This window comes from Prunus persica, chromosome G5, assembly GCF_000346465.2.
Source record: "Prunus persica cultivar Lovell chromosome G5, Prunus_persica_NCBIv2, whole genome shotgun sequence".
Classification (NCBI taxonomy): Eukaryota; Viridiplantae; Streptophyta; class Magnoliopsida; order Rosales; family Rosaceae; genus Prunus; species Prunus persica.
Window position 1 is genome coordinate 15069757 of NC_034013.1, and position 17974 is coordinate 15087730.

The window sequence follows — 17974 nt, forward strand, 5'->3', positions numbered from 1 at the left end:
TCCAAATTTCCCAACGTACTTAGCCAAAGAATAGAAACAATTTCAGCTGATAATAACCAACAGACGTAGGTCCATAAATACTTCAAAGCAGCAAAATTCATGAACCTGAAATTAAAGAAATTATTATTTTGGTCTCCGAACACCAATAAACCAAAAGAGACGGAAATTAACCAGAGCAAACAGAACCCGCTCCAAAATCATGCAATCCGACCTTAAGATTCTAAATGCAACATACCCACCCAGCCAAAAAAACCAAAAAGCTCAAAAACTGAAAAAAGCACAAAGCTTACATCTTCCCAAGTTGGAAAAGCGGACTTGAGACATGCAAAAGCTTTTTGAGAATTGACTTCCGTGGTATTTTGAGACAGCAGAGTCCTCACTAACCCATCCAAAACACTTTCTTTCAGATCGGACGGCTCTGAAATCCCGGTGCCATCGGCGTCTCGAGAAATCAGTCTCTGCTTTCGGTACTCGGCGAATTCTTTGGGGAAGCCATGGAAGGCCAAGAGGTCGTCTCGTACGAACAGACATTCTTCTGCGGTGGGTCGAGGGTGATTCGGGTATGGGTCTTTTGAGGTCTCTTTCAAGCCATTGGAGGTTTTGGCTGATTTGGTTGCAGATTTTGGCTTCTGCTCGACCTCAGCCTGCTTTCTTTTGCCGCTTTTCGGCATTTTTGTTGCAGAAGCTCTTGGTCGTTGTATGTGACATGGTGATCGACGTTAATGGGCCGTTGAATATTGTTTGGGCCCAAAAGTGATCTTCATGAATTGGGCCCAATCAAATCTCTCCATTGGGTCGGTCCAATAACTATTTTTTAAGACAATTTCTCGATTATGTGAGTAATCTTTATGAAAGAGTAACTGTTGCATGTTGGAAGCCATACTAATTGTTTACAGTGGCGGATGCAGGAATTGCCGCTCGTGGGGTCACAAAAATAGTGGCGGCGATGGAGACGGCTGTTGGTGAACGGCAGCTAGCATCCTTGGCGGCGATGTCAAGGGATGAGATATTGGTGGTGGACAGGGACGGACCCAGGAATTGCAAATCGGGCGGGCTAAATTTACCCTAAGTACAAATGTATTAGGAAAATTTGGTGAGTTTTTGTGGATTTTGGTTGGTTTTTGTAGATTTTTAGGCTTGAACAATAGATTGTATTAACTGAAAACTAGAGGTAACCCACAGGAGCGGGTTTTTTTTTTGGGATAAATTATAAGCCCTTGTTATTTTTTTATTTTATATAAGCAATCTTTTTTCAGTATATTTTCTTCATCATATTTAGAACTTTTTGTTATTATACGACATTTGAAATAGAAAAAATGTTGGAATTATTGATAATATTGTTGAAATATTTAGAAGGATTTGAAAGAAAACAAAGAAAAAAAAAATATTATATTTCCCCTCTCTCTTTTTTATTATATTTTCCCCTCTCTCTCTTTTTAATCACTCCCTCTCTTTTTTATTCTTTTTTCCTCTTTCTCTCTCTCCCTCCTCCCGTCTCCCTCTTTCTTTATTCTTTTTCCTTCTTCCTTTTTCCCCTCTCTGTTTTTATTCTTTTTCCTTCTTCCTCTCTTCTTCTTTTCTTTCTTCTCTCTCCTCCGTCTGCTCCATCTCTCTTCCCTCTCTCTCTTTCTTCTTGCTCCAGCTGCCATCACCGAAGCTTCTTCTTCTTCTCCTTGGGGTCACTTCCATAGCTGCCAAGGGCAAAAGCCAGTCCCTACCACTAAACTCCAGATCTCATCCACTTTACGTGCAGCTCAATATTCGCACATATCCCAGTTATTTTACAACAAATTGAACACATAATTTTATTTTTCTTCAAACTCTGACCTTAAATTGCTGATTAAGACGGCTAAAAAGATCCCACCAACATCCATGCATTGACTTGTAGCTGGGCAAAAAGGATCCATACATTTGACTTTGTATTTAGGCAATAAATAATGAGGTGCATTTGAAGTAAAACATCATGCTCACGAGTCACGCGGTCTTTTGACCAAAAAATATTCTCACCCCTTCTAAAAATATTATATTTTATCATTGCCTAGTTATAAGGGAAAACAAATTAGAACATTACACAGAAGGCTCTTTTTTTTCTTTTCAAAGAACTAAAAGAAGCTTCTTACAAATTGAAAGGAGACAGGAAATATCGTGGCAAGTTTACATTTTTGTTGTTTTGTTTATGTTTGGTAAAACAGTTGGCATAAAACGAGTTTGATTATGTGTTGGGGTGGAGAAATACTCTTATTTAACAGGATATTATTTTTTGTTATTCTCAGTCAATAATATAATGACATATATAATAATTTTTTCACATGTTATTGTATTATTGGTCGAAGATAGCAAAATAGAGCTATTCCTGTTACAAAATAGTGTTATGGGTTAGGGTGGGGGCAGCTAGTTATGGATGTATAGTTAGTAAGAGATAAAGTAGCAAATCTCATTCTTTGACAAACATGTACGGTTGGTTTAGTGAAAACCCAAAAGCTATTTTGCATTATTTTGGTAATAATATATTTGGGTTTAGTGGGATAAACATGTTTCATGGCTAAGCAATCTACAAGGTGTGGGTGCTGGATAGCGCCAAATTATAAAAACATTAAAACCAAAAAGGGCAGGAAGGAAGTAGGCTGCAGTGCAGGCATAATGAGCACACCCGACCGTGACAATGTTTTGCACACCAACCAAAAGATGTCAAAGACAAGAGGCCAAGAAAAAAAAATCAAGACAATCAATCAAATTGCCTTCATATGAACACTGCAAGTTACAAGCACAAGCAACACCGCTGTGTGAGTTGGATTCAGTGACACATCTATCAACCTTTTTCCAATGACCAAATGCTACTCTTTCATCCCTTTCATCATCCAATACGTTAAGTTATATTGATTTTGAGAAATACAAATTATTGCGCACAACAATTGATTGCCAAGAACATTAAGGGGAGAAAATTGCAAATTTATATTCATAGTGCATGGGAATTAATTAATATAACATCAGCAAATCACATTTTTTTATATATTCATAATATGTTGGAACTAAACAATAACGAATTATTACAACAAAATGAGAGTTCTCATAATTGAATGTTTCTCCAAATAGTTATTTTCAGTTGGAAATGTCCAACTAAAAATCTGGTTTTTTTTGTTAGTCACATAGAAAACCGTAATACAGTGTAATCCCAAAAAATACTTTGTCATATTTTGTTTTATTTATTTATATTCATTACGATGATGAAAATTTCAACAAAACTCACCCATACTGCCTAAAGTCAAATTATGTAGGTACAAATGATCAAAGCGGTACAACGATCAAAGCAAGAAGCATTACAATCCTCTTTTATATTGGCTTTGAGATGACATGAATTGGCTTGCGATGAGATGATTTTGATTATTTCAACCTATCTGAACGAGAACCACCATCAACTAAAATTATTCTTGTGATCTACTACCCATGTTCTTAACATTTTTAGTTTCCTCCAATATTTTACTCAATAAAACAAACATCAAAATATAAATTGAGTAAAAATAATAATAATCTATTGTTTAAGGCATTTGAACTATTTAGCCAATGATCCGTTTGCAATTAGACATAATACCCTTTCTGATCTCCCTTTCAATACAATCCACATTCATTTCTCATTGTTACAAATTTTGAAATGACACAAGATATTCATTTAATATGTTGTAAAATACTTGTGATTGTTAGGCCGGATGTATATCGCATGGCAAAAGAGAAGAACAATCAATCACATGACAATTGCATTTATTTATTTATTTTTACAATGAAAGAAAATCCAATGCATAATCCTAACTAATTAAAAAGAAGAAAAGTGTTATTAAACAAACCTTAAAATTAATTAAGTACACTATAATACTAAATTATTTATTGAATTACTAATTTACTATGATATTAAATGACCAAAAAATATATATATTAAATTACGAAACAAATGTAATTTTAGCAAGTACACCATACTTACCATGTTTAACCCTAATCAAACAGTCGCCCTAGTTTTATCCTCTTTAACCCAACCCTTAGTATTTCATTGTACAACAATACCGTCCACCACATCATCCCAATAGTATGGAGGAAATGCAACTTCACTGAATTTGAGATTTGGTGTATTAGCTATTGAAAAAGAGGTGCAGTTTCCCCCAGATGTAGTTGATTTGCCCGACACCATTTTTTTACAGGAAGATAATGTCAATTGGGTCAGTAAGTTTTGGTCGATTGCTAATAATATGAACAAGCTTGTGGTTAAAGATCTTAGATGGGTTCGATTGCAGATTGTAATTTAGACTAAATTGATATGTGTTTCTCATGTGCTCAATGTCCCAGCAAAAGCAATAAGGAAAATAAAATAAAAATAATTAAAGTATGTCCAAATCAAGGTCTAAAATATCGATGATATCGGAAATATCGGTCATCCAAAAATATGAAAATTTCAATGGAAATATCGGGAGATTATCGATATCGATAAAAATTGAATAAAAACCACGGAATTTGTAAGAAAAACTTGAAATTTTTTATTGAAACTTTGGAGAATGTCAATTTAGTCAATTATCTATGAGTTTTCACAAAAAATTAGAAGGAAATGCATTGCAAGATGGATTTAACTAATTTAAGTTGATTATACAGCAAGCGGGCAAACACTATGAGTGTAAAAAATATGTAATAATTAATGAAAAAAGATTAAATACACCGTAATCATTCATATATAATGATTTACTATAATATTTTACACTTTATACATTGCATGGTAAGATGCATGAATGACTTAGTATCACATAGAGTTCCTACGAGGTTCAAATTTTTCACTATCTTCATCATCTCTATGTGTAGAGTAAGTGTATTGTGAAGAGTAGTCATCAAATGATAAATCCCCAAAATAGTTTTGCATGTAATTGTTAACATACCACCCATATAAATATAAATATTTTAGCATATTATCACAAAAACATAAGTGATATGGTGTTTAAGGTGTTGGAGGAGTAAAATGGGAGGGGTTCATATCCCCTTTGTGCTTTTTTCTCTCCTTTTTCCCTTTTTTTTTTTAATAACTTTTTTTTTCCTTCACATCGATATTTTCGATATTTTCGATATTTTAGCGATATTGCACCGATATTTTGACAAAATATTGCTGAAATGTGAGCGAAATTATCGATATCGATATTTTCCGATATTATCGTCGATATTGTCGATATTTATACGATATGTACATGGATATGTTCCGAAATATCCTCGATATTTCCTCGATATTATCGATATTTCAGACTATGGTCCAAACACAATCATATATTCAATTTGGAGCAATAGAAACAAATCCACGGCGGTACCACAAGATATCAAGGTGGGTTTGTTGTTGTGTGAGCGTAGAGTGTATTTAATTAATTTTAAGACTCGTTTAACAACACTCAAAAGAAGAATAACATTAGATATATTTCCACTTTTCCACTTGGATACCATAGAATCCAAAGCAAATGAAGTACAAAATTCTTTGAGAAACCTTCCCAAATTGTATTCGGCTTCCTTTGCAACGCACCCAACTACAATCCTCATCAAAGAACAGAAATGCCAAGACCCAAAAAGCAAAATTCCAAATTGTACTTATCCAATCAAATCTTTTTAAAGGCAATCTATGTGCACATTGCATTCCAAAATCCTCAAACCTACTTCCAGACAATAATTAACATTACAAAACTCATTCTTACAAAAAGCAAAAAGAAAAAGAAAATTAAAGAAGACGAAGACCATTTCCCACCAATAATTTACACCGCTAATAGGCCCCCGCCATATCCAACCACATCGTCAAACTCAGTACCGAGTCACGACTCAACCTCATCGACTCACCAACAATTACACTTTTTCTTTTATTAGTATTTTTTCGGCACTGAAAATTAATTTACATCCTACACCTAGAAATACAAAACCCATTTTTTCCCTAATAATTGAGAAGAAAAAAACAAAAAACTAAAAAAACTAAAACGTGGTTGAGTTGGCAGTATGCAAGTTCCTACCTACACCAACTCGGTAATGAGTCGGGCCGAGTCCAACTCCAGCGCCTGATTCGAGCACCGAGTCCCAATTCGGCTCGTCCTCTCTCCCTCTCATCACCGTCAACAGCCTCTTCGCTTTCTCCCTCGCCCTCTCGCTCCCATTCTTCTCAATCTCCCCCAACACCTCCACCGCCTTCGCCTCCCTCGCCAGCCCTCGGAACCGCATCGACCCGTGACTCAGCGCGTAAAGCGCCGCAACACAGTTCTCCCTAGTCGACTCGGATTCCAATTCGCTCCTCCTCAGCATCCCTACCAAGCACTCCACCGCGTTGGCATCGAGCATGGCGGACCTCCCCTCGTTGCAGCTCGCTAGGTTGCAGAGAATCAGCAGAACACGGCTCGCCGACGCCGGAGACTTGGCTAAGGCGAGCAGAGTGGGGATCGCGTTGGGTTGCTTGACTAGTTTGACTCGGTTGCTCTCCACCAGGGTCAAGTGGTAGAGCGCCAACGCCGAGTCGTGGCGCGTGCGCACACTCTCCGCCCTAACGAGCGCGTGCATGAGCGGAGGCAGCGCACCGAGTACGCCGATTGCCATCTTGTTATCTTCTTCCAGCGCCAAGCTGAAGAGCGCGCCGGCTGCGTGCTCCTGTGATTCACTGGATCCGCCCTTCAACACATCGACCAAATGCGGGACGAATCCTGACCGTACGATCTTCACCTTGTTGGGCTTCTCCAGTGACAAATTGACAAGCGAAGCGAGTGCGTTTTGCTGCACGGTGCTGTATCGCGAGATGATTAGCGATCCGACGGCCGAGAGAAGCCGAGGGGTGCACAGCGAAACCCTGAGCTCCTCCTTCGTCCTCGTGAGTTTTCTGAGTAAAATTACTGCCTCCTCCTGCTCGATTACCTCGGAGCTTCTCAGCTTCAGCATCAATTGTTCCTCTTCTTCGCATCCCGGAGACGAAGAATTAGGGTTTAGGGTTTCGTCCTCGGCGATGATATCGGAGGACGAAGACGATGAGTAACACGAGGGACGAGTCGCGAAGGGGAGAGGAGTGAGTGGACTCGCCGAGGGGATGACGACCGAATCTTCGGACGAGCTCGAATAGAAATGGTCGACTCGGCGGCCCAACTCGGTCGCCGCGTGAGTGAACATAATCGGCGGCCTCTCTGCCACTCCGTTCAGCAACTCACTCTCGGAAACCCTAATCCCTTGGTCTTCCCTATCGTCCGCAATTAACGTACGGACGGTCTTTTCCACGGAGAACAAATCCGGCGCTTGCGGGTATTCAGTGTTGTTGTGGTGGCACCAGTTCTGGATGGTGGACTTGATGGCCAAGTTTGAAATCATGGTGGAGAAATCGGGTCGAGACCCGTCTTCAAGCTTGGGGGAGAAGCCGAAGTCGCGGCAGACTTGGGCGGAGAGGCGCTCGAAGGTCTGACCCGAAGAGACGACGACCGGGTCAGACATCAAGGACCCGGAAATGGGGCAGAGGAGCTCCTTCGGGGGCAGCCTGGAGCTGGAGTTGGAGCGGTAGAAGGAGATCTTCCACCTGTGCTTGCCATTACCGCCCATACCCAAAAGAGGAAGCTGTGGAGATGGAGCTCTGAGTTTCTTCTTCTTCTTCTTCAGTTTTGGTTTTGGTTTGATGGGTTTTGGGGGATTGGGTTGTGGCGGTATTTGGACATGAGGATGAGGTGCAGGTTTAGCGTATTGGACTTGAGGATTTGGAGAGTCAAAGAGAGGACAACTTGAGAGAAAGTGATTTGGGAGCTTCTGGTTAAGCTGCTTTTCTGGGAAGCTGAAGTTTCAGCCTTCGAGAGAGTTACCAATCTTGGTCTATAAGCTGTGAGCTGTTTGTTTGACCAGTCATGGCAACTCTCTTCCTGTCGAAAAAAACCCACTTTACGGAGTAAAAAATTAATGTTTTTATATTTAATTTTTGGGGTGAAGGAAAAGTAAAATTAATTGGGGTTTTCCTTTTTTCTTTTTTGTCTGTGGATGCATTTTGGTAATTTTATATTTTTTCTAAGAAAATTGAAGAAGAAATTAAAAACTAAAAAGAGTTTGACATTGATGAACAGCAGTTTACTCTAAAATCTGCACTCTATCTGTATTGGTCTAAACCAATAAAACACCATATATTTCTGTTAAACTGTCTTATTTAAGGGCATAAAAAAAGTTCCAATACTTAAAAAAGAGTTTAGAGTAAATTAATCTGGTCAAGAGGTTCTTAATTGGCTAATTAATCCATCTCATTATTAGAAAAAAAACAGAAGGACAGCTTGCCATGCCTAAATCTAAGAAATGCCTTTACATTTGCTCTTCCTCTGTCATCTCTCATATAGTCATACATTAGAGATTTTGAAAGGGTCTTCCTCTTCTGGTAGCAGAGGCATCATCAGCTGTCACACTCACATGCCAGGCATTAGTATTTATTTTTGCCCCATGGTTAACTTGTGACCAAGTCCCCATGAACAGATGCAACAAAAAGTTGGAGATTTTGTGCAGCTGCTTCAATGAAAGTGGATGAGGAACATTACTTCTTGATATGATATCTCAGTTTCATTCTAATCCAAAAAATGTAATGAACTGTGCTCTGGCTTTCAGTGACCCAGAGGGCCATTCGGGAGAGAGACAGAGAGTTGGAACATGCCTAGATAGTAGATATACTCCCTCCCTCACGTACATGTGTGATAGTGAAAGAAGACTTTTACTTTCTCATTTGTTTGAATCCCAGACGCCGCACCTACTGAAACAAAAAAGAAAGAGAAAAAAGGAAGACAAGCGCACTCTTCCAAGTCAAATATACTTTCAGTCAGTGAGAGAGACTGGAGTTCCCTGTCATCATCATGATCAGTTGGGAAGGAGAACCCAAACTTGCAGTGGGCTTGAATATGTGAACCCAACTTAAGATTGTTGGGTCATTTGGGTTTGAAATGAATTGAATCAGCCATTTTTCTCAATGGACAAGAAACGGGTTGGATGGGCCCAATTTCAGATGGATAAATCACAAATGGGTTAGTTTGTTTGTTGATTCATGCCCTTACAAAGACACAGGGACTTTTTTTCTTTGAAAAAACAATTTGATCAGATCTTGTATGTATGCGTTTGCTCAATTGTGTCTGTGGAATTGCAGGGCTCAATCTTAATGTGCAATAAAGTGTTTTTGAATTTAAAGGTAAATTTGATCATGAAATGTATGCGAATGCAACCTAATTACAGTGCATGAACTATCACTACTAAAGAAATTCTTCATTGAGTACGAGTATACGTATCAAGAGTTTGTAATGACATTTTCCGTGCCCAATATTTTAGACACGGTTGTTCAATGAGGGGATTTTTTTAGTAGTGAGTTTGTTTCGTTCGGAGATGGATTTGATAAAAACATATCAAGTGCATTATGGCATTGTCTGGCACATATAGAAATACATGTATGTGATGTGAATCATTAACATGTATTTCTACATGTTAATTAATTGACCTTTTTTCATGAATGTTATTATATAAAAAATATATTATTACTTAAAATGCCTAAAACGTTGTGCCATGTCCTTAGCCTTCCATATGCTCAACAATCCACATGCAGAATGCAAACTGGATACCAATCTGGACAGACTGAAAGTGAAGGCGTGCTTGGACTAAATCGTCTGCTATATCAAGAACAAGAAAGAGAAAAAGAAAGGAGGACATAATAGGAAAGAAAGAACAAAACCAAGAATGGCATGCATTTCACCAAAAGGACAAGAAACAGGGTTTCACAAAAATCTTGCAAAATATCTTCCCTAACATGCCTTGTCTTTTGTCCCCACATGATCATCAATCAAGCAAAACAGCACATTTTGTAGGTGTTGACATGAGCTGTGTTCCAATGAAACAAGCATGTATCTCATGCCCAAAACCTGACTTTCTCAGCAGAGAGAGAGAGAGAGAGAGAGAGAGACTTAGAAAATTGATCCCCCCCTTAATTTCAAAGTTCAAACTAGAGAACAGCTGGACCAAGTTAGCCAAGATCATAAGAAATTTGTATGTGTGTGAGTGCATGCATTAGCTATCTTTTATTTTACAAATATGAAAATGCATATATATTTTCAATCAGGTTCCTTATAATATTTATGTTAAGAAGTGGATTAGTCTGATGAAGATCCATGTTAATCCAATCAAACCTAGCAGATTAAGAATGAGCCAAACCAAATTAACCAAACCCTAGCTGGTGGATACAGATGTACTGTTTTGCAGGGCTTACAGCAGCAAGGCATTGAAGTTGGAGACTGAAAGAGAGAATGGAAGCAGCTCTTTCAGAACATGCATGATTGCGCATGTTTTCAAGAAAACAGAAAGAAAGAAAAAGGGTGATGCTAGGGAGACCAAAGAAAAAACCATTTATTACAAGACATGAGGATGCAACACTAGAATTTGCCTAAATAATAATATTGCATCATTACTTACAACAGCAGTATGCAAACAAATTCTTACAACAAAATATTCAGCCCAAGTGCCGTGATCATCATGCTCTCATATGTTTGCACAGAAACACTAATTAGATATGAGTTGAAATGGAACACATGTTGCTTAAAAAGAAAAGAACTTTACTTGAAAGCAGATAAAGATAATCAAAATGAAAAAAAAAGAAAAAGAAAAAGAAAAAAAAGAAAGAACCTAAGTAGCCAAAAAATTCAGAAAGTAGGTATGTGGATTTGCTAGCTTTGAGGTAGCAAATGATCGGACCGAGATGCTTGATTCCCCTGGAGCCAGAGTGAGTTGGAGCCTTTTGTTGGAGGAAAAGACCCTTCTCTAGTGCTCACTCATACAAGTATAATTAGGGTTTCCATGATCTCATAAGAAGTAGAAGTAATGAAGCCTATGCCAGCTCCCTCCTTTTCTTCTTCTTGTGCTTCTGCTTCTTCTTGTGCTTCTGGTTTTGGTTGATCTTGAGCTGCTTCTTGCTTTGGAAGTAGAAGTACTCTTGGTGATGAGAGTTGAAGAAGAAGAAGATGATGATGATGATGGTGGGGTTGGTGGATGATGATGATGGTGATGATGATGATAAAGGAGGAGGGGGTGAGGGGGTAATGATGGAGGTGGAGAGTCAGAGGGAAGGCCAAGGAGGAAGGCATCATGATTGCTGTTTGGTTCGTCTGTTGAAACTTTGAACAAAAATCCAAGCTATTGTGTGTTATCATGAAGTCCTTGGTTTGTGGTAGCTTTTTTCCATGCCCACCAGCTCCTCTTCTCAAAGAAAAGATATCTACATTTTCTATATGGAAAAAAGGAATCTGCTGCATCAATTGTTGGACCCCTTGGTTACTAAATCAACTTCCTCCAAACAGTACCTTTTCTAAATATCCCACTAATTATTCCTTTATATTTTTTGGCTCCACAAAACCATTACCATGACTTTTTTTGTGTGTGGCTAAGTTAGAAAGGGAAGGGGGAACTCACACACGCGAGGATCACGAGACTCACCACTAAAGAGTCACCACTAAACCATTATCACCACTTCATTCAACGTGTTTCTTTGTACCACATATATTTAATTATGATTAAATACTTCAGATTTCTAAATTAATCACAGAGTCACAATCTGAACAGAAAATCAAATGTGTGACTTGGAATAAGAACGTTAAAAAGGAGTTGGGTCCTATTATTTTCCTTTATATTCTTTTAAAAGTATATTGAGACTCCAAACCAAAACATAGAAAGCTTAGGTGGAGAGTTTACATAGCTTAAAATTTTGAAGTTCTTTTCTTTATACATGCTCTATTTTTTAATTGACAACAGTAAAAGGCTGTTTGTGACTGTTTTCTGTAATGTAGAGTTTGATGAAACCCTCAAAGCTTTATCGGGTTTAGTTAAAGATGCAATTGGCAGGCCAACATATATAACCATTATATATATAATAAGAAATGAATTAAGAATGGCAGAGGAATCTAGAACTGATCAAGAATGACAGAGGTAGAGAATCAAATAATATGAGAGAGTACTTAGAGAGAGAGAGAGAGAGAGAGAGAGAGAGAGAGAGAGAGAGATGAGAGATTTGATATATAGAGGGAGAACTTGTGGCCTTGTGAGCTAGGATATAATGGCTGTCCTGCAAAAGCATTTTGGTATGCTAGCAACAGCAATCGATCTTCTTCCTATAAAAAACAAAAGTGATCACTTTTTTTTCAAACTTTTAATTTTTATTGGAAGCTTGGAGCTTGAAGCTGGGTAAAAACAGTTCAATAGTGCTTCCAGAAAAGGGATAAGATTCCCAAAGAAGCATATTTTGAAGGTGTCACCTCAGTACTCTATCTATGCCTCTGCTCTGATCATATTGATACTCAAAGTACTCAATTAATCTTTTTTTTTTTTAATTTAATATTTTCTGGTGTGTGTAGTTTGCTGTGTAGGTGAAAGGTGAAAAATCCAAAATCCTGAACCCTGAACAAGGCATGCAGGAATATTCAATCAATCCTAAACATTATTATAGATATCAGAGATATTCTCTATTTTCAAAATTTATGCTTAACATCATTCTCTTAGTTTGTCTAATTTGCATATACCTCTCACTTCTGCAATATTTATAACAACTCAGAGTGTTACTTCTAAACAATAATTATATCCCACCATCATTCTCTTAGAAAATGCAAGAATTGGTGCCATGGTTGTAAAAGTGATTTTGGCTTTAGTGATAGTGCTGCTATCCTTTCTTCCTCTTCCCATCCCAGATAGTATTGGGGAAAATTGTAAAAGTTAAGGTCATGTTTGGTATCCTACTCAAAAAACGAAATTCAAAAACTATAATTCTTTTTAAAAATATGAGTTTTCATATAGTACTTTTAAGATCTAAAAACTTGTTTGGTATTGAACTCCAAACTATTTTTAAGATGTGAAAAATTGAAATTAAAACAAGAAGTCCTAAATTCCCAAATTAAAATTAACAAAAGAAAAGGAGAGAGAGAGAGGAGAGAGAGACGAGAGACAAGAGAGGAAGGAGAGTGAAAGAGACTAGAGCGGTAGGGGGGAGAGAGAGAGAGAGAGAGAGAGAGAGAGAGAGAGAGTATAAAACCTCACTTTTTGTTTTTAATAATGGGGGTGTTTTTTGAGTTTTTTTAAATGGGCATACCAAACGAGTTTTTGTGACTTTAAATTTAATATATATTTTTGAATTTATAAAATTGGATCCAATTAGAATATTAAACATGTCCTAAATAACTTAAACAGTTGATAAGAGGCATTTGATCTCCAAATAGTTAAAGTACTGTGAACCTGAGTAAAACTGATCTTAAATTCACATATGCAAAATACTTATAAACCAACCAAACAGAGCTTTTAGATTATAGTGAAGGATACGAATGGGGGGGCCTATGGTAGAAAACAATGACTTTATGTTTGACCCTGATAAAGTGGTGCACTTGAACCAGCCTTTTGTTCCACTTTGTAGGGTGTTGCAACCAATGTAGTCCGATGGAAAAGAGAACCCTAGCAAAAGAAAAGAAAAGCAAACATTTTAGGAGACTCAAATAATCTTTTTAGCACCAAACAAAGTCCAAAACCAAATATCAAAAGTTCACAGTATTTCATGTCTCACAAGTCTTTATCAGTGCTTGTTTGATACTTCACACCAAGCCATCCATCCATGTATCCAAAAAGAAGTTGTCACACCACTTTATGTTGTATTCCATTAACATACAAAACATAGCTTAATTTCGATGATCTTTCTTGCTTAGTAATTTATAACAGATTTGGTTGACATTTAAAATCACGGGTCTATCAGGACAAAAGTTTTTTTACCCATGTGCCATGTGCCATGTGCCATTGCCCTCTCTCTATCTCTCTGTACATATCGCTTATCAAAAAAAGAAAGAGATATAAAAAGAAGGGCAATGACACAGGATAGGGAAGTTTTTCTCGTCTACGGACTAATCTCTATGATTTCATCACAAGTAGGCAATTAGGTTAACAGTTTACCAACAAAAAGGAAAAAAAAAATTGAAAAAAGAAAATGTGGTGATGAGTGAGGCAGGAGCTCCTATGACTCGACAGGAAAAAAAAAAGTACTTTTTATTCTCTCTTTCAATCTTTAACTACTATGACCTGTTTACCTCTGATCTGGATATCATCATTACGTTGAGAAAGTGGGTTGACACCTCCCTTCTTGCAAAAGTATTATAAACAAGCAAACACCAAACTGACAAAACAGAGCATGCACATACATTTTCTATTTCACACTAATTTACTGTTCATAGTAGCTTTGGGTGCAGGTGAAAAGAATTGAGCAGAGTCAAGGCCAAACCATACCAAAGTAAGCCCAAACATCTTGCTTCCTCGGCCCTAAATTTTGATTTATGGGCTTCAGAAACTTAAAATAATAAAGCCCAGATTCTGCTTTTGTAGAAAGAAGAGCCCACGTTCTATTTTATTCGAACAAGCGATAAAATTTGGTCACTCGGCAGCGGCAGAGAGCGCGCGAAGATGTTAGTTAGCCGTTGCTTAGTTCCATTCTCTCTGGGGACTTTCATCAAACACCTTCCCATATTAAAGCGAACGACTTTCTGTCCGTACAGAATCAGACCCAAAACCATAACCACCACCAGAATTCTCTGCTCCTCTTACTTTGAAACGTTAGATTCGCACCAGAAAGAGCAAATCCATCTCTACGTCGACACTCTTCTCGAATGGAACCAGGTATCTCTCTCTCTCGCTACACTTATCCTCTGTTTGGCTGCCGAGAATATGGTGGGAAAATTAAAAGGACTTGAAATAAGATTGCAATTGATGAAAATTTTGAAATTGCAGCGAATGAATTTGACCGCGGTTAAAGAGGTGAATGAGGTAATGGAGAGGCACATTGAGGACTCGCTTGCAATCATACCACCTATAAGAAATTCTTATTTTTCTCATTGTAGCCCTTCTTCGTCAAACAACCTCAGCCTTGTCGATGTGGGCAGCGGTGCGGGTCTTCCCGGATTGGTTTTAGCCATTGCTTGCCCAGGTAAGCAAATATTTTTGCTAAAGTTCAGATTTTTATATTTTTATAACATGTATATAAATAAAGCATATACCTTGTTGCTGTTTTGGTATGTAGGTTGGGAAGTGACCCTCATGGAGTCTATGAATAAACGATGCCTTTTTCTGGAGCATGTTGTCAGTCATATTGGTTTGTCAAATGTTCAAGTTGTAAGAGGAAGAGCAGAGGTATTGTTTTTTGTTCTTCTATAAACACTAAAGATATTGAGATACAAATTGGTTTCTACTGGATGTATCAAATTGAGTATTTGAAATTTTGTTATAGGACAGAATTTGGGGCAGGTTCTTTGTTTCAGGGAGAAATTTGATGTGGCAGTAGCCAGAGCTGTTGCAGAGATGAGAGTTTTAGGTAGGAATGAAAATCTCCTGTCTTGGTTTCATCTGTGTATTTTCAAGACTTCAAATTGGTTCATTACTGTGTTAGTTGCTGAGTCTTGTTACTTTGATGGTCAGCTGAATACTGTCTACCTCTTGTTTGCGTTGGCGGTTTGTTTGTAGCTGCAAAGGGCCATGATCCGGAGGTAACACATCAACCGGTTCTTTCTGAAATTGAGTTCAAAATGCCACCAAATATATATATATATATATATATATATATAAACTAAACTAAACCTATCCATTGATACTAATAGCACCATGCTATATAAACTATTAACAATCTTGGGGTGTGTATATTCTTTCTAGGGACTTATGATGCCTTTTGGCAACATGATGGACTGTCCATCTTTTCTTTAGTGCAACGAGTCTTTTTAGAAATGAACAATTAAGCACTCTGCATATTTCATACATTTGAACAGGTGGAAGTTAGGAATGCAGAAAAAGCAATTCAGATATTGGGTGCTTCCGTATTGCAACTGTGCCCAGGCATGTCATATTCTCTATTTGAAAATTTAACCAACCCATCATGTATATGGTTATGATCTACAGATACAACGACAACATGTTTACTAATGTCACCTCTATTTGTATCCAGTGGAATCGCACAGCCCGTACGGACAGAGAACTGCCATTGTATGTTTGAAAACGAGTCCTACCCCGAGGAAGTATCCTCGCGATCCAGGTACTCCAGAGAAAACACCACTGTAAATAATTAAGATGCCCATTTCAAATGTTATATTTAGTAGGCATTCCTTTCCCATTCATCGGTTATTTATGTAACAACTTCTACTTTGGAAATGAAATGTTACATTTTACAAGTTTCTGTCATTGTGTGTGGTGTAGATTGGTGTAGGCGTTTCTCTGAATAAGTTAGTGCTGGATAAATCATGAGAACTTTCATGATTTTCGTTATAGCTTTTGCAGAGCTAACACTTAAAACAGGTATTTAGATAAGTGAAATTTTTTTAGGAAAAGACTAAGGGGATGAGCCCATCTACTCATGAAGAACTAGCAAGTGCTATCTGTTGCAATATAACAAGTAAAACTCTAAATACTCAATTAGAGCAGTAAAACTGGGGAAATCGACAATTAGTTTGATGTATTGTATCCAGAATGATGTTGTGTAGAAGCCTGGAAATCCATAACAGCAAGATTGACTGGTGCCTGCTTAACGAATGAAATTAGCAAGATTGAATCTGCTGCAAGTTTGCAGATTCAGGAAGAAAACAAATATATCTGATAAAAACAGGAAGATGAGAGCTGAGCATGAACTGCTTTTCCACCATTAAACTACTGCTAACTGAGTTGGTGCCAAACTTACCTATATTTGTTGAATTGTAACCCCTCCTCTTTTTTAGTCAATCTGCACTTCATGGGGGCCTCTCTGCTTTTTTCCTCTACACAATCACAGACGTACGTACTTTAGTGTTATGTCTACCTTTGGCCAACACCATCCATCCACCCCTTTTGATCTCAAACTTTGGGTATTTAAAGTCACTTTTTGTACTATATAAAATTTAGAGAGAGAAAAGTTGAGCATTGGAAACCTTGGCTAAGCATGCACGTAATCAAAATTAAACTTATGTTTTAACTTCTTATACAAGATTATCCAAGTGTTAATTTTTTATTAATGATGATAATTATCTTTGAGAAAGTGTCAATGGCCCCAAAGATAAAAGTAAATCTCATACCTATTATTCCTGATTTGGGTCAACAATGTTGTTTGCATGATAGCAATTGTCTAGGAGTGGGATTTGATTTGAGACAAAAAGAAAAAAAAAAGAATTAGGTTAGAAATAATGGTGTGAGAATATTAAAATGACTGTGTTACCTAACTTCACCTCCACTTGTAATAATACATTTGTTTAGGTCAAAGTTTAATCCCATCCCATCCCATCCCTTCTATTGACAGTAACATGTTAAATTGCCACGTAAACATAGTGCGAAATCATTAATTACATATTACAGTAAATAAAGGATATGATGTAACTAAGTTAACAAGCTTTGATTATTGCACACTTGATGATTAACTATTAATTAATCAGCTTGGGATAAGTCCTGCTATCTGCTCCTATGGAGGAAGCTTTCTTCTTATTGTAAAAAAAAGGGTGATGCAGAAAATATCTTGCTTTAATTGCCTGAAATTAACCCAACTTAGAGCCAATAAAGGAAGATTTATATTGAGAATATGGACAATGGAAGGTGAGGTTAACAAAAGAATGAGCCATAAAGAACAATTAGCGATCAATCGTCATCACAATGCATGCTAATTGCCAAACAATCCTGCTTTAAGCAGAGAAGTTTATCTCTTAGCCACTTTTCTATTTTTTTAAAAATATCATGAGGTGTCCCTACATTCGAAGGGTGGAATTAATTCCCGCTCAGGGTTTGACTTGCACCTGGCCACAAAGTGCTTTCAATGGGTTTTGAACCCCTGCAATTAAGGCACCAAGTAGCTCACCAGTTGGAAGTAGCAGTTTGCCAACTGCACCATACTTTGTAGTTATCTCTTAGTTACTATTAACAAACTGTTTCCATGTTTCATATATTTTATTTTTCTTGAATTTAAGATTTAGTATTTTTTTTTAAAAAA

At 37.4% G+C, this 17974-nt stretch overlaps 3 protein-coding genes and 1 long non-coding RNA gene across 4 annotated transcripts in view; 1 reads left to right on the forward strand and 3 right to left on the reverse strand.

Moving 5' to 3' along the window:
• LOC18777552 (putative DNA glycosylase At3g47830) overlaps nucleotides 1-702 on the reverse strand; it is a 3037-nt gene extending 2335 nt beyond the window's left edge. Inside the window, exon 1 of the mRNA XM_007210392.2 lies at nucleotides 291-702. Coding sequence (XP_007210454.2) covers nucleotides 291-671 — 381 coding nt within the window. The 5' untranslated portion in view covers nucleotides 672-702. The remainder of the gene's footprint in view (nucleotides 1-290) is intronic.
• On the reverse strand, nucleotides 5574-7959 carry LOC18777272 (U-box domain-containing protein 38). Its single transcript, XM_007210886.2, has one exon. It carries the CDS (start codon nucleotides 7564-7566, stop codon nucleotides 5974-5976), a length of 1593 nt encoding a protein of 530 aa, XP_007210948.1. The 5' UTR covers nucleotides 7567-7959; the 3' UTR covers nucleotides 5574-5973.
• LOC18775803 (ribosomal RNA small subunit methyltransferase G) lies at nucleotides 13803-16209 on the forward strand. Its single transcript, XM_020563512.1, has 8 exons — nucleotides 13803-14278; nucleotides 14371-14661; nucleotides 14773-14968; nucleotides 15062-15171; nucleotides 15274-15352; nucleotides 15457-15524; nucleotides 15801-15867; nucleotides 15977-16209. The coding sequence occupies exons 2-8, from the start codon at nucleotides 14449-14451 to the stop codon at nucleotides 16087-16089; spliced, it is 846 nt and encodes a 281-aa protein (XP_020419101.1). The 5' UTR covers nucleotides 13803-14278; nucleotides 14371-14448; the 3' UTR covers nucleotides 16090-16209.
• Nucleotides 16342-17264, reverse strand: LOC109949121. Its single transcript, XR_002271610.1, has 2 exons — nucleotides 16703-17264; nucleotides 16342-16545 (listed from the first exon to the last, which is right to left on the reverse strand). It is a non-coding gene; the product is annotated as an uncharacterized LOC109949121 (long non-coding RNA).